Genomic DNA, 13826 nt, shown 5'->3' with positions numbered 1-13826 from the left:
AAAAATTAAAAAGTACATCAAGTGTAATTTTCCCAGAGTAAATCTTTTGAGTTTTGTTCACTACCAATAGCCACCGTTGACGCTTATATACTGGAGATCGACTAACTCAATCTTCATTGTAAAGAATTAGGCTTAATCCTATTAAGTCACACACAATAAAACAACAACACATGTAAAATGCCTTCATGCACTTTGAGTAAATGACAAAACGGAAAACAAAAGTCACTGGTGTGACAGTTCTACATCTCCGTGCGCATTCGATCTAATGACCGCATGTGAACAGGCAAGTCAAGTGATTAACCGGGCAGGATTCTACAGACGGTGGCAGGGAGGAAGGTGAAAGGGAATTGGGATAATGACGCTGAGATAAGACAGGCCAATAGAGAAAAAGAGCCAAAGAAGGGAGGGGTAAAGTCCACACAGATGCGAAGCATTGTGGTCAAATTCACGGAGTGACACAATACAGCCCCTTTGCGAAGGATGCAAGAGCCCGTATGACCTCAGTGTTTTATATTAAGTGGATCTTTTTTACTTACATTTGGGTTGACCTGTTCATCAGTTGCCCTGGACCTGCTGAGGAAGTCCCGGTGCCGGCGCAGGGTCAACAGCAGGAGGAGGAGACGTGCGGCGGTCAGGTCGGGCAAGAAACTCGAGAAGCATCTCAGAAGCGTGATGAGGACGGCGCGCAGGGCCAGCAATGTGGAGGTGCCTTCCTTCCTCCGCCACCTGGTTAAAGAAACAGAGAAGATGGTGACCTTCTTTTTCAAAGGCGGCTCAAGAGAAAAGGAGGCCGAGGAGCAGGAGAACTTCGACGAAGATGACTACATGCCAAGCCCGTACCTGGAGAGGCCCATTCTGGAAAAGCACGTGTCCGAGGGGGGGTCTCAATTGGGGGTAAATTACGCGGTGGCGAGCATGCAGGGCTGGAGGGCTCAGATGGAGGACGCGCACACTTGCATGCCTCACATGAGAGGGGAGCTGAGCGAGTGGGCCTATTTCGCCGTGTTTGATGGCCATGCAGGGAACACCGTGGCCCAGTACTGCTCCAGAAACCTGCTGGACCACATCCTCGCCACAGGTACTAGAACATAAAATGAGTCAGATTTATTTTGGGCTCTATAGGATAATAGATGTGTCAATAGCACAACAATATGTCACAGTGCGGGTATGATGGGCAATTCTCTCGAAAGCACTTTTTTTTTTTTGAAAGGAAACGTGACAGGAAGCGGATCAATTAATACAACTGTGGGGATAAACATGACAATTTAGAGTTGGAGAGGCAAATCCGACCTGGAAATATTACATAGAGTGGCGTCTTGAGATACAAGTTGAATTTGGTCCATATTTCAAATCACCTTGACTCCCAAATTTTTTTAAGTGTTTCCTAAAAAGGAAATCAGGACTATATAATAATGGAGTTTAAAAAACAACATTGTAGCAAGATATTTCAAGAGAATGTCAAGAATTCAACAGTTTGTGCATCACAATTTGTTGCTTCTTCTGGTGTGGGTGACGTGGCCACCAGGGCAGCAGTACGATACAGTCATGAAGACAAAAAAGACTTGGTTTAAGTGACTCAGTAAACTACAGTAATTTGGGCCAGTTTTTGCAGAGGCCTGTTGCATCATCCGTCTACATGTGTTTCAATATCCGTTGCTTTAGGTGCAATAACACCGCGTGAGATGCGATTTGTAAGCCTGTGTTCGGCATTGTGAGTTAGCATTCAGCTAGCGGAAGGCAAAGTTGTGTGGTTGTTGTAAATACAAACTTCTGCTCCACACTTCAGACCATTTATCAATAATGTAGTGAAAATGAGTCGGATGAATATTGACTTTGCAAGTCAATTTATAGTGCGTGCCCCAAAATATTTTACTTGCACACCTAACATTTCAGGTTAGGGGCCACTGCACTATGAACAAAGTTAGGCAGGAGTTGTATTTGAAGCAAACTCCAATTCTCAGACAATTGTTTGACCTTGGTCATTTTGGACGGCCATATAGTAATGTCGAAATAAATACATTTGACACAGGTGGGGTAACAGCAAGTGAAGACCCTGAGCAGGTGAAGGAGGGCATCCGTGAGGGATTCCTTGAAATTGACCGACACATGCACAAACTGGCCCACGAGGACAACTGGGACCGAAGCGGCACCACTGCGGCGGCGGTCATTATCTCCCCGCAATACGTGTACTTCATCAACTGCGGGGATTCGCGCACTCTCCTCTGTAAGGACGGCCAGCTGGTCTTTTACACCGAGGACCACAAGCCTTTCAACCCTAGGGAGAAGGAGCGTATACAGAACGCTGGCGGCTCCGTCACACTGCAGCGCATCAACGGCTCGCTGGCCGTATCCAGAGCCTTGGGCGACTTCGATTTCAAGGAAGTGGACTGGAGGCCGCAGACGGAGCAGCTAGTGTCGCCCGAGCCTGAAGTGTATGAAGTCGAGCGGGCGGCCCGGGACGAGTTCATCGTGCTGGCGTGCGACGGCGTTTGGGACGCCATCGGCAACGAGGAACTCTGCGCTTTCGTGCGCAGCCGCCTGCAGGTGTGCAACGACCTGCGAGAGATTTGCACACAAGTCATCGACCTCTGCCTCTATAAGGTGAGACGATATGAAAATATGTTAAGTGGGCCGGGCCAATACGGCCTTGAAATTTGATCTCGCAGTGTGTGTGTGTGTGTGTGTGTGTGTGTGTGTGTGTAGTGCCTGAACAAACTGTCCATTTACAAACCTGAAAAACTGAGTAAATGTCAATTTCCCTTTCATCAAGTGATCTGTTATATAAAACAACTATTCTTCTATCCCTATACCGCTTTAATATGCCTTACAACTATACAAAAAATCTAACTTTCGTTCGAGAAAATGTTTTCTTGCAATAAAAAAAAAAAGGTCAAATACCCAAAAAGGGGAGCATAGAGAAAACCCAATTAGATGTTTGGTTTCTACGTTTGAAATTGCACTAGAAAATGTTGTTGGCTACTTTTTTTAAACAGTAATGTAATAAACAATAGCAGATTAATTGTACAAAGGTAAATGTTTTGGTTTTATCGGTTAAGATTATTATGAAGTAAGGCCAAATGAACCATGATTAATACAAACAACTCTTTATTTATCCACTTCAATTGGAGCTGTTGACTTGTTCAACACTTTCACTTGCAGTCAATACAACAACTTCACAAAACTCTGCCAAACTTCAGTCAGTAAATCATAAATCAGATTACATCAAGAATGCAAACACATTTTTGGCTTTATCACTTCCACCTTTCATGCTTCATGATATAATATTTAAACTAGACACAATATAAAAAAATACAAAAAAATAAAGCTGACTGGCCGACCAAAAAGATTTGTTTTAATTGCATTCTACTAGATTGCAATGTCGATTTGAATTTTTCAGCCTTAATTCGCACTTTCTCAAGAAGGTAAATGTGGCAACCAAACATCTCGTTTAGAAACAGCGCTCAGAGTTTTCACCACTGCACACTACAAGCACAACAAACAATAAAACACCTATATATCTTTGTGACAGGACTATGTAAGGCGGATTTTTGTTGTCATACACATATACATACAAAAACATTCCGGGTGTCCCAAAAGTGTTGAAAGTAAAATGCGGTAATAGTGAAAACGTCCATGGTTACTTAACACAGGTACACAGGTGTTTTGATGAATGGAGCGCTTTGCATTGAAGTGAGATTTGGGCATGACAAAGAGGTATTACACTGACGTCGATTTGTAAGTAGATTTGTCCTCCCTCCCGCTCAAGAGCATCAACCTGACGCTATAAATAGGCATGTGCGGTATTGTTGTACGTTGGAAGACAGCACGACACATGGCTGGGATTAGCAGTGATTGTGACGTAGCACTATTGCTCAATATATACCAGCTAAGGGGCATTATCCAACCCTTACATGGCTTTCTATTTATGATACCCGAAAAGCTTAAAGTCTACCAACACTCATTCATGAGCTTTGCTCCTCCTCGGTTGTTTGATGAAAATCAACGAGGATGTGTATGACGTCACCAGCATCAAAGTGCCTCAGAATATCCTGGACAAGCAGTACAAAAAGAGAATTATAATAAAGTAAATAAATATAAAGTGCCCTACAGGGCTACTTTACTTTGGCAATGTCTTCAAAATTATATATTATCTTCATGGCATGTTACTTCAGTAATAATTCATTCTCATTCCTTTTTAATAGAGACTCTTCGCTTTCTTTCTTTCTGAAAAGACTTAGTAGCAGTCATCAAACTTCATGACTTTGTTTTTTGCTTTCTTCCGCCCCCGACAGGGCAGTTTGGATAACATCAGCATCATCATAGTTTGCCTCCCGGGCGCCCCCCAGGTGTCGCAAGAGGCACTGCAACAGGAGGCGGCGCTGGAGCAACACATTGACATGAAAGTAAAAGGTGCTCCTCGAACCTCTCAAAAACACAAATTTGGGTTTTGTTGTTTATTTTCTAGTTTTCTCTTTCGAATCTATTTTCATTTTCAGAAATCATCAAGATGATGCGGTCCAAAGATGAGGATCCTGACCTTTTGGATGTGATCAAGTTCCTGAGGGATGAGGAAATACCGGGACTTCCTCCTGGGGGCGGCATCACCAGCAAGTAAGCACTGTTGAAACACACACAAAGACTCACAATGAGGATGCAACACTTGGAAAAATGTTGTCCATTTGACATTTGTCACCATGCAGGCGAGATTGCATCATCGCTTCATATCAGAAACACATCGCAGTTCTCAGGACCCAAGAGCCAATGGTAAAATCGAACACAAACACACTATATTGTTTTATTTGATCTTTTATTGTTCTCATTTTCATTGTGGCAAATGACTTGGGATGCATGATACACAGTCAAAATTTCCCTCTTTGAGCCATCTGATAACTAGGACTTTGCTGACTTTGATTTGAAAGTGAGAAAACATGCCCAATAAGGCCTTACTGTCAGCATGTGTTTACATAAATTGGTTCATTTTTTACAACATACAGAACATAATGCGGCTGTTTTATGACCTTTTAGGATATGGGCGGATCAGAAGAGGACTCCAACTAAAAGCATCAGCATGAAAACACTGTGATCCGCATCCTTCCCAAAGCCCTTCCACATTTCAGAGGAGCTCACAGAATTTTTACGTGACATATTTATTTATTTAAGACAAGTTGTGGGCAGTTTTGAAAATGTAAAATTATTTAACCCGATCAATATGCATCATGTGCTGGAAAGCTTCTGTATAAGGCGGTTGAACATTTCCAGTAAAATACAGCACATGTTCTTCTTATGTTTGTTTAAAAAAAAAAAAAAAAAAAAAAACGATATCACTTAAATACTACAAATATACTGTGAATGTGTGGGTTTGTAAATGTTATGGAATTTCTAATAATGTGGTTTATTTACTTAGGTGAAATTGTAAATATCTGATCAAATAATATTACTATTTAATAGGTATGAATCTAATGTATTTTTAACAAAATAAAAACAAAACAATCTCAGTATGAAATTCCACACTGTTGCATAAAAACCACACCATCAAAATAGAGCATTATTTGTAAATGCCAAATTTTGGATAGAGCGCTTGTCATGAAATTATGTACCTAATGAAGTGGCCCATGTGTGTATATTACGGACACTATATTGTACACACGACAATAAACACTGTGCTCACTGCACGTGCCGCATGTTATCGTGAAGACATACAGCAGAGAAATGACTCTTAAAGAAGTTGACATGATGCTGCTATGGTTCAAAAGGTGAGCAGGAACCCAAGACAGCATCAAAGAATACACAAGCAAACTTGAAAGAGAGAGAGACAGAGAGAGAGCGAGAGAGAGATACACGGAATTAGCACAAATGACTGACAGGAACATTGAGAGACTGTGTGAGGAGTGACGTCACATCTTATGTAACCGTTTTTCACGGTATACAAAAGACATGTAAGATGAGCTGAGCCCTGCCGCGAATAATGAAAAACTAAAATTTGATGCCACCCCAAAAAAGGATTTGTAATTGCTCTAGACGTCTCCAAAAAGGCACATAAAATACTGTGAGGATCATGTAGCACCAAAACTATGTATCTAGCATGTACAGGATCATGAACCCACGTTACATAGAACACTGTAGGGCTGTAAATAATGATAATTTCTCATAAATTGGATCCAAATAATTGGATGAAAATTTCCACTCTTTTTAAATCGGTAGTGCACTTGATGAGGCTGAAATTCTGAGCATTTGAAAATATCAAATTCAAAAGATAGCTAAATGATTTATCAATGATCAAAAATTTGCAATAAGATAATCAATTATGTGTCGATTAATTGTTGACCCGCTACAAGGCATTATTCATTCGTTAAATTAAAAAGCCATCTTCACACAAGGCTTGTTCAAAGCTAGGACACTAGCCTAAAAAGCATGCTCGCACAAACTGAAAGTGTCACTCCACATGGCTAAAAATGCGCACTTGTATTTTATACATATGGTAAAGCGTCATTAAACTCCCTCCTTCACATTAATCATTTGCCACTCCAATTTGAAGTTTACTGCAAAACTAAACAATCAAATGTTGGCTATTCAATGTTTGCCTCGTGAAATGTTGCTAGTTTAATGCTAACACTGTAGCGCAGATTCCCATGAATTATCAAGATGGAAAAACTCTGAATCTTTCTTTCCACTTAATCATGTTATTAAATATCTTTTTAAAGGTAAAATACCAAAGAATGTTTTTTTTTAAAATACAAGCATTTATATTTTTGGGGGGGGGGGTTTTGTGGCAGAGGAACAAATTAATAGCTTTTGGTCTTTCCATTCAATTCAATGAAGAAAGAAAACAAAAAGTCTCCATTTCAATCACTCTTTTGAATCATAAAAGCTCCATCCAAATACATCTGTGTCTGACAGACATACAAATGAGAGGTTGAAAGCACACACGAAGGTCTTTGTCATGTGTCTTCAGAATGTGTTGTAAGGGTGCGTGGTGAGGATCGGCACCTGTGTATTAAATGACTCAGCAGAACCTTTATTGGACAGATGTTCCTTCTCATGTCCTCACTCCACAAAAGTCAGGACGCGAGACCTCACGCACGCAAAAATTCTACAACAGGACGACCGAAAGAACAGAGAAAAGGTGAGTAGTCATTCAATATGTTGGGTTGGTTGTAAATTCAGATTAGGAAGAACATGTGCTTGGGAGGGCCTGAATTTTAAATAAACTAATTGGGTCTCCAGATTTTATTGGCCACATTGATGTTTGAATCATGTCTAAATTGTTCAAACTAGAACAAAACAAATTAATTCAAAAGTGGAAAATAATTATGTAAATCAACATGTAGCGACTCTAAGAGGAGTAATAATTCACCGTTCATTGAATTACTCAAATATTCTACAGGGTGTCCCATAAGGTTCCATTTTTTTCATTTTGGAACTTATTTTTAAACAATGTGATTGCACTGTATTTCATATGCACAAAGAATACATTGCTGGATGCCAGCGAGGGCATCACAAATGACTGACACCTCCTCAGTGATGTCATAGGTCAGTGATTTTTTTTTGGGGGGGGGGGGGGTTTCTTGGTTGTGGTTTCTCAAAACTCAAATTAGAGGCACAAGAAAGGGCCATAGAGGGCACATTCAAATATATATATATATATATTTAAGTAACGAACTACAACCAGGTCAGACTGACAGTATTAATAAACATGATGGGAAGGTATCAACTGAAAAAGACATCACAGTTGCTCAGGGATCAGGAAACGGCCCATCATGGCTCAGCTTGCACATGTCACATGACCAAACCCGGAAAACTATCAAGCTATGATTGGTCATTACCTGAGAAACTGTGAGCAGACAGCAAGCGGCAAAATGGTCACCCCTTGGGATGGAGAAAAACATGTGGATTTTGCTGCTTAATTCATATTCCACAAACACAATATTTAATCGGAATGTCATGTTTAGATGAATGGGACACATTGAACATTTTATTATAAAAATATTTTTGACTTGACTTCCCCTTGTAGTACATGTTATTGCCCCCAATATTCAAAAATAGTGTTAAAAGTTAAAACTGTGCATGTTACAGGGCCGTAAAACACTTTTTAGGAATGAAACCTCAGTCTAATTTTTGAATGATTGGGCCTACTACTCTATGATATTTTAAAGTTATTGGTGATAATGGACAGCAACATTTTAAGTTAACCAGTTCAGGGTGTGTCAAAGTCAGGTGGGATAGGTAGGCTCCAGCACACCGACGACCCTCATTGGGATCTGGATTTTAATTCAATACAGTATGCCAAATGGTTGCTGTTTAGCGTGAAGGTAAATGCATTGCCAAACGTATTAGGAGCTTCCACAAGTTGAATTGGGTCTCATCATAAAACACGTGTCACGAGGGACATGAAATGTTAGTAACGAGGGATCGAACTGGGTAAAGAGACAGGTTTCTACCAGGAAGTGCGAGCCGGTCCACGAGTGTCCCCTCTCACCTGCAGCCCAGCGCCATGCCCCTGAACGTCGGAGACACCGGCTACGGCAGTGTGGCCGACCCGGGCTCGGCCAGCGGGGCCGCCGGCTCCTCGGAGACGGCCGCCCTGCTCGTCCCAGAGTTCGGAGAGGAGGGACAGCAGGAGTGGCGGCCCATGAGCAAGGAGGAGCTGGAGGAGTCAGCGGGCGGGCCCGGCTGGAGAAGAGTCCGCTGCTACCTGGTGGTGCTCTTCTGGCTGGCGTGGCTGGCCATGCTGGCTATCTCCGTGGCCATCATCGTCACCAGCCCGCGGCCCGTCGCGACCCCGCTAACTTGGTGGCAGAAGTCGGTCTTTTTACAGCTGCAGTCCGACCTTTTCGCTGGGACGCCTTCTGAGAGCTCAGGGGCCGTCGACGGTGAGACAATTAATTTAAGCTAAATGTATTAATATTTAATTTCTATTTTGCTAATTTTTGAGGCGAATTACCAACTGCCAGTGTGGGGTACACATTTTTAATGGGCTCTGTCGTTTGAACGAGTGGCAAAATACTCAAAACATTTTCTACCGCGGGAGATTCACATACGCATGCGCAATTGTGCATTACAGCCACTTTGATATGGACAGGACGAAGCTCACCGCCAGTCTAAATTAAGCACATATTGTATATAGAACATGCTATATATTGATCTGTATATGGTGGCCGGTGATTTGAGTGAATGAGAAGGCTGATATACTGCATCTATGGAAAGCAGAATTATTTTTCTTTTTTTGGGTTGTTTTACTCCTCCCTAAAGTTACAGATAGGAAGGACACTTGTGTCACTTAATGTTAAAAACGATACAAGTAAAATAATGCATTTATTAAACACAGTATAATGTTAATTCGTGTTTTTAAGACATTTAATTTACTAAATGTATTTAACAAAATGATTACATTGAAAATTAGACTAATTAAAGTGAGGACAGTTTGATTGACACTGTCCTACTTTCATTAGTTATTTAATGATGTTTATTTTTCTACAGTATACGTACATTCTTTAAAGTAAAAGCCTACATTGAAACATCAACCCTAGTTGGAAACGCTTCTTTGAAGCCTTGACCCTCTTTTAAAACGCTACTTTGAAACCCTAAACCCAAGTTTAAACCCGACTTTTTTATCCTTTTAATAAAGTCCTGTGTGATCAGCTTCCCTACCTCAAGTCTTTGGGAATCAGTGCTCTCATCCTGAAGGGGTTGTTTGATTCGTCAAACACAACTGAGAGCGGGGAGCGCTCGGGAACGTTGCCGCAGGTTCAGCGTCTGCTTGGCGCGACTGAAAATGCAGGTGAGTAAGCCACAGGTTTTAGACTAGGGCTGAACGATTTAGAAAAATATGCTAATTGAGATTTCTTAGTGAATTCCACCAAAAAGTGTGGCCTTATCAGTAATTGGTAAATCACACACCAGATTACAACAAAAATTAAAAGCAATCTGGCTTTATCATGTAAGATTTTCGTGTTTGAAGATTTGATGCTTGCGTGTGCTTATGGCTCGACTCGCAGGCCTCAAAGTGGTATTGGATGTATGCGATGTCCAGCTTTTTGGGGCTCGTGAAGACTTGGAGAGTCAAGTAGCTTGGAACGCCACACAGGTCTGACATGATCCCATCGAAAAACTCTGGTTTAGCAATGCTGCATTTGCTAAAATGTGAATGACATTTCCATAGCGTGCACTTCGTTTCTGGTTGGGTCAAGGCGTGGCAGGATTCTCCATGTGTGACACAGATGCATCGTATACAGAAAAGGTAAGCTCAGAGCTTTTAAGAAAATATATATTTTCAAAGATTTGTAAAAAAGAGATATTGGTCTTGCAGTCTCTGATGCTGTGGAAAGGGGTCTTGGAGGAGTTCAGTGAAAAAGATGAAGAAAGGTATTGTCAATTGTTTATTGGTGTATAGATTTTAGACATGATGGGGTGAAGTTGACATTTCCTTAATAACTAAGCGTAATTATTTCTGTATCTAAATTGGTACCTTCATTCACTCCATGACTAGGCTCGTAACTGAAAGCAATCTTATTTTAAATTATGTTTTCCAATTAAAATGAATAAAAATCACATTAATCTGTTCCAACCCTCGTACTCACTAAGCTACAGTAAAATTTGTCATTTTTTTCCAGAGGTTAAAGAATGTATACCCGTGATTGGTGTTACACTGTCTTGTGTGTCTAAATCTGCACCACTTGTGTTCACATTTCTGTTGCTCAAATAGGTTTTTAACACGGTAACTTCTATGCTACTTGTTAGCCAGTAAATGGCGTATTGCAATGTGTGTTAGCATTAAGCTAACACACATAAACAATGTGTAGTTCTTTTTGTTTGATGCTTCATTTGATGGCAGACTTCAACTGGGAATGTTCATAAACGGCTTGAATATTCTTTTTTTGAAGAATTTTTACTTATTATTACAAACTGTCGCTTGTTGGGAGTTAGTTGTGTTCGTTCCCACCACAGAGCGCTAAAGTCACTTGGGTCACTTGTAAATCATGAAACCGCTTTGCTACATTGAATATTCATAACATAACTTCCCTTGGCAAAATTTTGTTTTATATACATTCAAACAGATTAGTATGTGTGGGTTTTTTTTTGGTCAGGATTGTTGTGGTCAACCAAACACAAGAGCACCTTCCACCCCTGGTAGTCTCCGGCCAGCAGCTTAACGTCACCTTGGTGGATGTGGTTCTGAGGTCCGTGCTCCCCGACTCGCCCCGCCTGCTGTCAGCCCGCCAGGTGGCTGATGCCATCGAGACTCACCTGCAGACGCCTAAAGACACGTGGCTCGGTTGGATGGTGAGAACATCAAACGTGTGTGACTTGGGGATTGCTTTAAAATTCTGTGACATGTTAATTAGTTTTGAGTCGGCGCATTATTATGTTGACGCATGCATTATGATATTGACGTTATATTCCCTGAGAACGGTGCTGCTACCTTGCGTTTCCCTATTACCCCCCCCCCCCCCCCTCCTCCGCTAGATTCACCAAAGAAGCCCCAAAACTAGTGACTTTCAGTTCAAGGTTGTTGTTGTCGCGCTGTAAATTGCAAGTGAGGTTTTTCTCCCTCTCTCTGTCTCCTCTGTTGAGTGACAAAGAGCTGTCGTCGGCATGCCATCTCTTTTGACGGTGTGCACTGAGATGAAATACATGTCTGGTTTTTGAGATGCAGCAAACATGAATAGTGGTAATAGTGCTTTTTGTATATTTATCAACGTTGCTTCTTGGTTTGTGTTCAAATATCCATTGCTGAAAGGGTTTCAAAACGACAACACCACTGCTATTCGTCAGCCTGTCTATGGCATTTCTTATTTTGTGTTAGCATTAAGGTAGCTGACTTGAACCACTTTTAACTTTTTGATTTCACAATTATAAATACGGCAAATGAAAACGTACATATGGCATCATGGTCTGAACTCATCTCTTGTTAGGTTGGAGGCAAAGCATCTTATGATTTGAGGAGGCTGCTGTTGGTGTTGCTCATGACGCTGCCAGGAACACCTGTGGTCCAGTATGACCAATTGTACCCCGCACAGGTTAAGTTTAAGCTCCGCATTTAAAAAGAATTTGTAAAGTACTCGATTAAATTCTGATACAAATTTTTGTGTTCCTCCACAATGCAGGGAGAAAATGGCAGCGAATTCTCAGACTTCACCGTGAGTAATATCTGTATTTTTCACAAAGCTATTGTGCTGATACTCCTGACTCTTTCATCGTGTTTTATTTAATTTTTTTGGTCTTGGAATGTACAGTATAATTCACTGAGTCCAAAGATTAGTTCAAATGTGGAGGTATAGTATTCATGTTTTCCTAAAAGTTTAAATGTAACACATATGTACTGTAATATTATGGACAGTTTGAACATCAACACTTAATAAATAAAAGCATAAATGTACAAAAATAAAAAGCTGTATTTAATAATGATTTAATTAAAGGTAAAAATAATTTACCGGTCAATACAACTGAACTCTACAGTACCTAACGATTTATGCAGTTTGGACATTTAATTCAGTCATTCTTTGCATACCACTAGAGGGAGCCCTTATACCACACTTTCTTCTTCTTTAGGATAAATACAAGTTGAGGCATTCCAATGTGGCCCTGTTCAGATCACTGAGTCACAACCGAGCTCGAGAAGAAGCTCTCGTCTTTGGAAGCTTCACTTTCCTCCCCTTCAATACTTCCTCCAATGCCACTCTGTCTTCTCACTCCTCCTCGCCGCCTCTCCTGGCTTTCCTGCGCTCGTGGGGCTGTGTCCACTTCCTGGTCCTACTCAACGTTGGGTCCGAGCCCCTTGGCCTGGATCCCACCTGGGCTCCAAGCCTGCCCGAGGCCGGCGTTTTCGTAGCCAGTACGGCGTTGCACCGCCTGGGCGCTGTCAACCTTGACACGCTGGTGCTGCAGCCCTGTGAAGCCGTGGTTGTCAAACTGTTTGAACCTGGAAGCTACTCATAATACACACGTGAATTTAAAAAAAAACGTTTTTGTCAATGTGATGGGTGCTATTGAATGTAAAATAAAAGGATCACATCATTAGGTGGCTTGTTTTTCTATGCTAATATTGACTTTTTGAATGTTGCAATAAAGTGGTTGGTCTTAGTAGAAGTAGAACCTGCTGGGGCGGTTGCAATTGTTTATACAACCAACCACAAACCTCAATTGTCTGGGGTCTGGGGGGGACAGTCAAACATTATCATAGATGGCCATAGATGTAAAAAATGGCTACTTACAGTCGTCCTCAAATACTTCAGTCGTCACAAATACTTGGATTGGATTTACAAAAAGACATTCCTTTGGGAAGAATACTCATTTTGGTACAGCAGCACCTCTACATTAAAATCAAATTGTATTTGTTTTTCTTAAGTACTGTGAACCATCCCTATAGAGAATACTAAAACAAAACAAAAATGACCTTCGGCTTATGTTGCAGAACTTTAATATGAAATGTGGGGCACGGTGTTTGTCTGGTTAGCACCTCAAAGTGCAGAAGAGCAGGGTTCGATTCCGGTTCTTGTTTGTGGAAAATGTTTCTCAATGGAGTTTGCATGTTCTCCCCGTGCCTACGTGGGTTTTCTCCAGGTGCTCCGATTTCCTCCCACATTCCAAAAATATGCGTGGCAGTATAATAGAACACCCTAAATTGTCCTTTGGTGTGAGCGCGAATGGTTGTTTGTCTATGTGTAATCTGCGATTGGCTGGCAACCAGTTCAGGGTGTACGACATGCCGACTGCCGCAAGGCATGTGGCATAGGCTCCAGCATGCCCGCGACCCTTGTGAAGCTAAACAGATCATGGATAAATGGATGTCTTTACAATACGTGTCGCAAAAAAGGCATCAATCATCA

At 41.3% G+C, this 13826-nt stretch overlaps 3 protein-coding genes and 1 long non-coding RNA gene across 4 annotated transcripts in view; all 4 read left to right on the top strand.

Annotated features, from left to right (window-relative positions):
* Positions 1-13826, top strand: part of LOC127609428 (uncharacterized) — a 353255-nt gene that overhangs the window by 50409 nt on the left and 289020 nt on the right. The gene's annotated exons all lie outside the window — the stretch shown is intronic.
* The window catches only part of LOC127609416 (late histone H2A.2.2-like), a 155267-nt gene that overhangs the window by 55657 nt on the left and 85784 nt on the right, over positions 1-13826 (top strand). The gene's annotated exons all lie outside the window — the stretch shown is intronic.
* Positions 185-5670, top strand: ppm1na (protein phosphatase, Mg2+/Mn2+ dependent, 1Na (putative)). The gene is made up of 6 exons (XM_052079250.1): positions 185-1078; positions 2030-2601; positions 4293-4410; positions 4497-4611; positions 4701-4764; positions 5026-5670. Exons 1-6 carry the CDS (start codon positions 673-675, stop codon positions 5056-5058), a joined length of 1308 nt encoding a protein of 435 aa, XP_051935210.1. The 5' UTR covers positions 185-672; the 3' UTR covers positions 5059-5670.
* si:dkey-202g17.3 (4F2 cell-surface antigen heavy chain) lies at positions 6709-13017 on the top strand. The gene is made up of 10 exons (XM_052079228.1): positions 6709-7123; positions 8483-8870; positions 9626-9778; positions 9996-10084; positions 10160-10237; positions 10307-10362; positions 11085-11280; positions 11913-12017; positions 12105-12137; positions 12550-13017. The coding sequence occupies exons 2-10, from the start codon at positions 8492-8494 to the stop codon at positions 12934-12936; spliced, it is 1476 nt and encodes a 491-aa protein (XP_051935188.1). The 5' UTR covers positions 6709-7123; positions 8483-8491; the 3' UTR covers positions 12937-13017.

This window comes from Hippocampus zosterae, chromosome 10 (genome assembly GCF_025434085.1).
Source record: "Hippocampus zosterae strain Florida chromosome 10, ASM2543408v3, whole genome shotgun sequence".
Taxonomy (NCBI): domain Eukaryota; kingdom Metazoa; phylum Chordata; class Actinopteri; order Syngnathiformes; family Syngnathidae; genus Hippocampus; species Hippocampus zosterae.
Note: the sequence above shows the minus strand (reverse complement) of the source record. Positions and strands in the feature narration are given on the sequence as shown.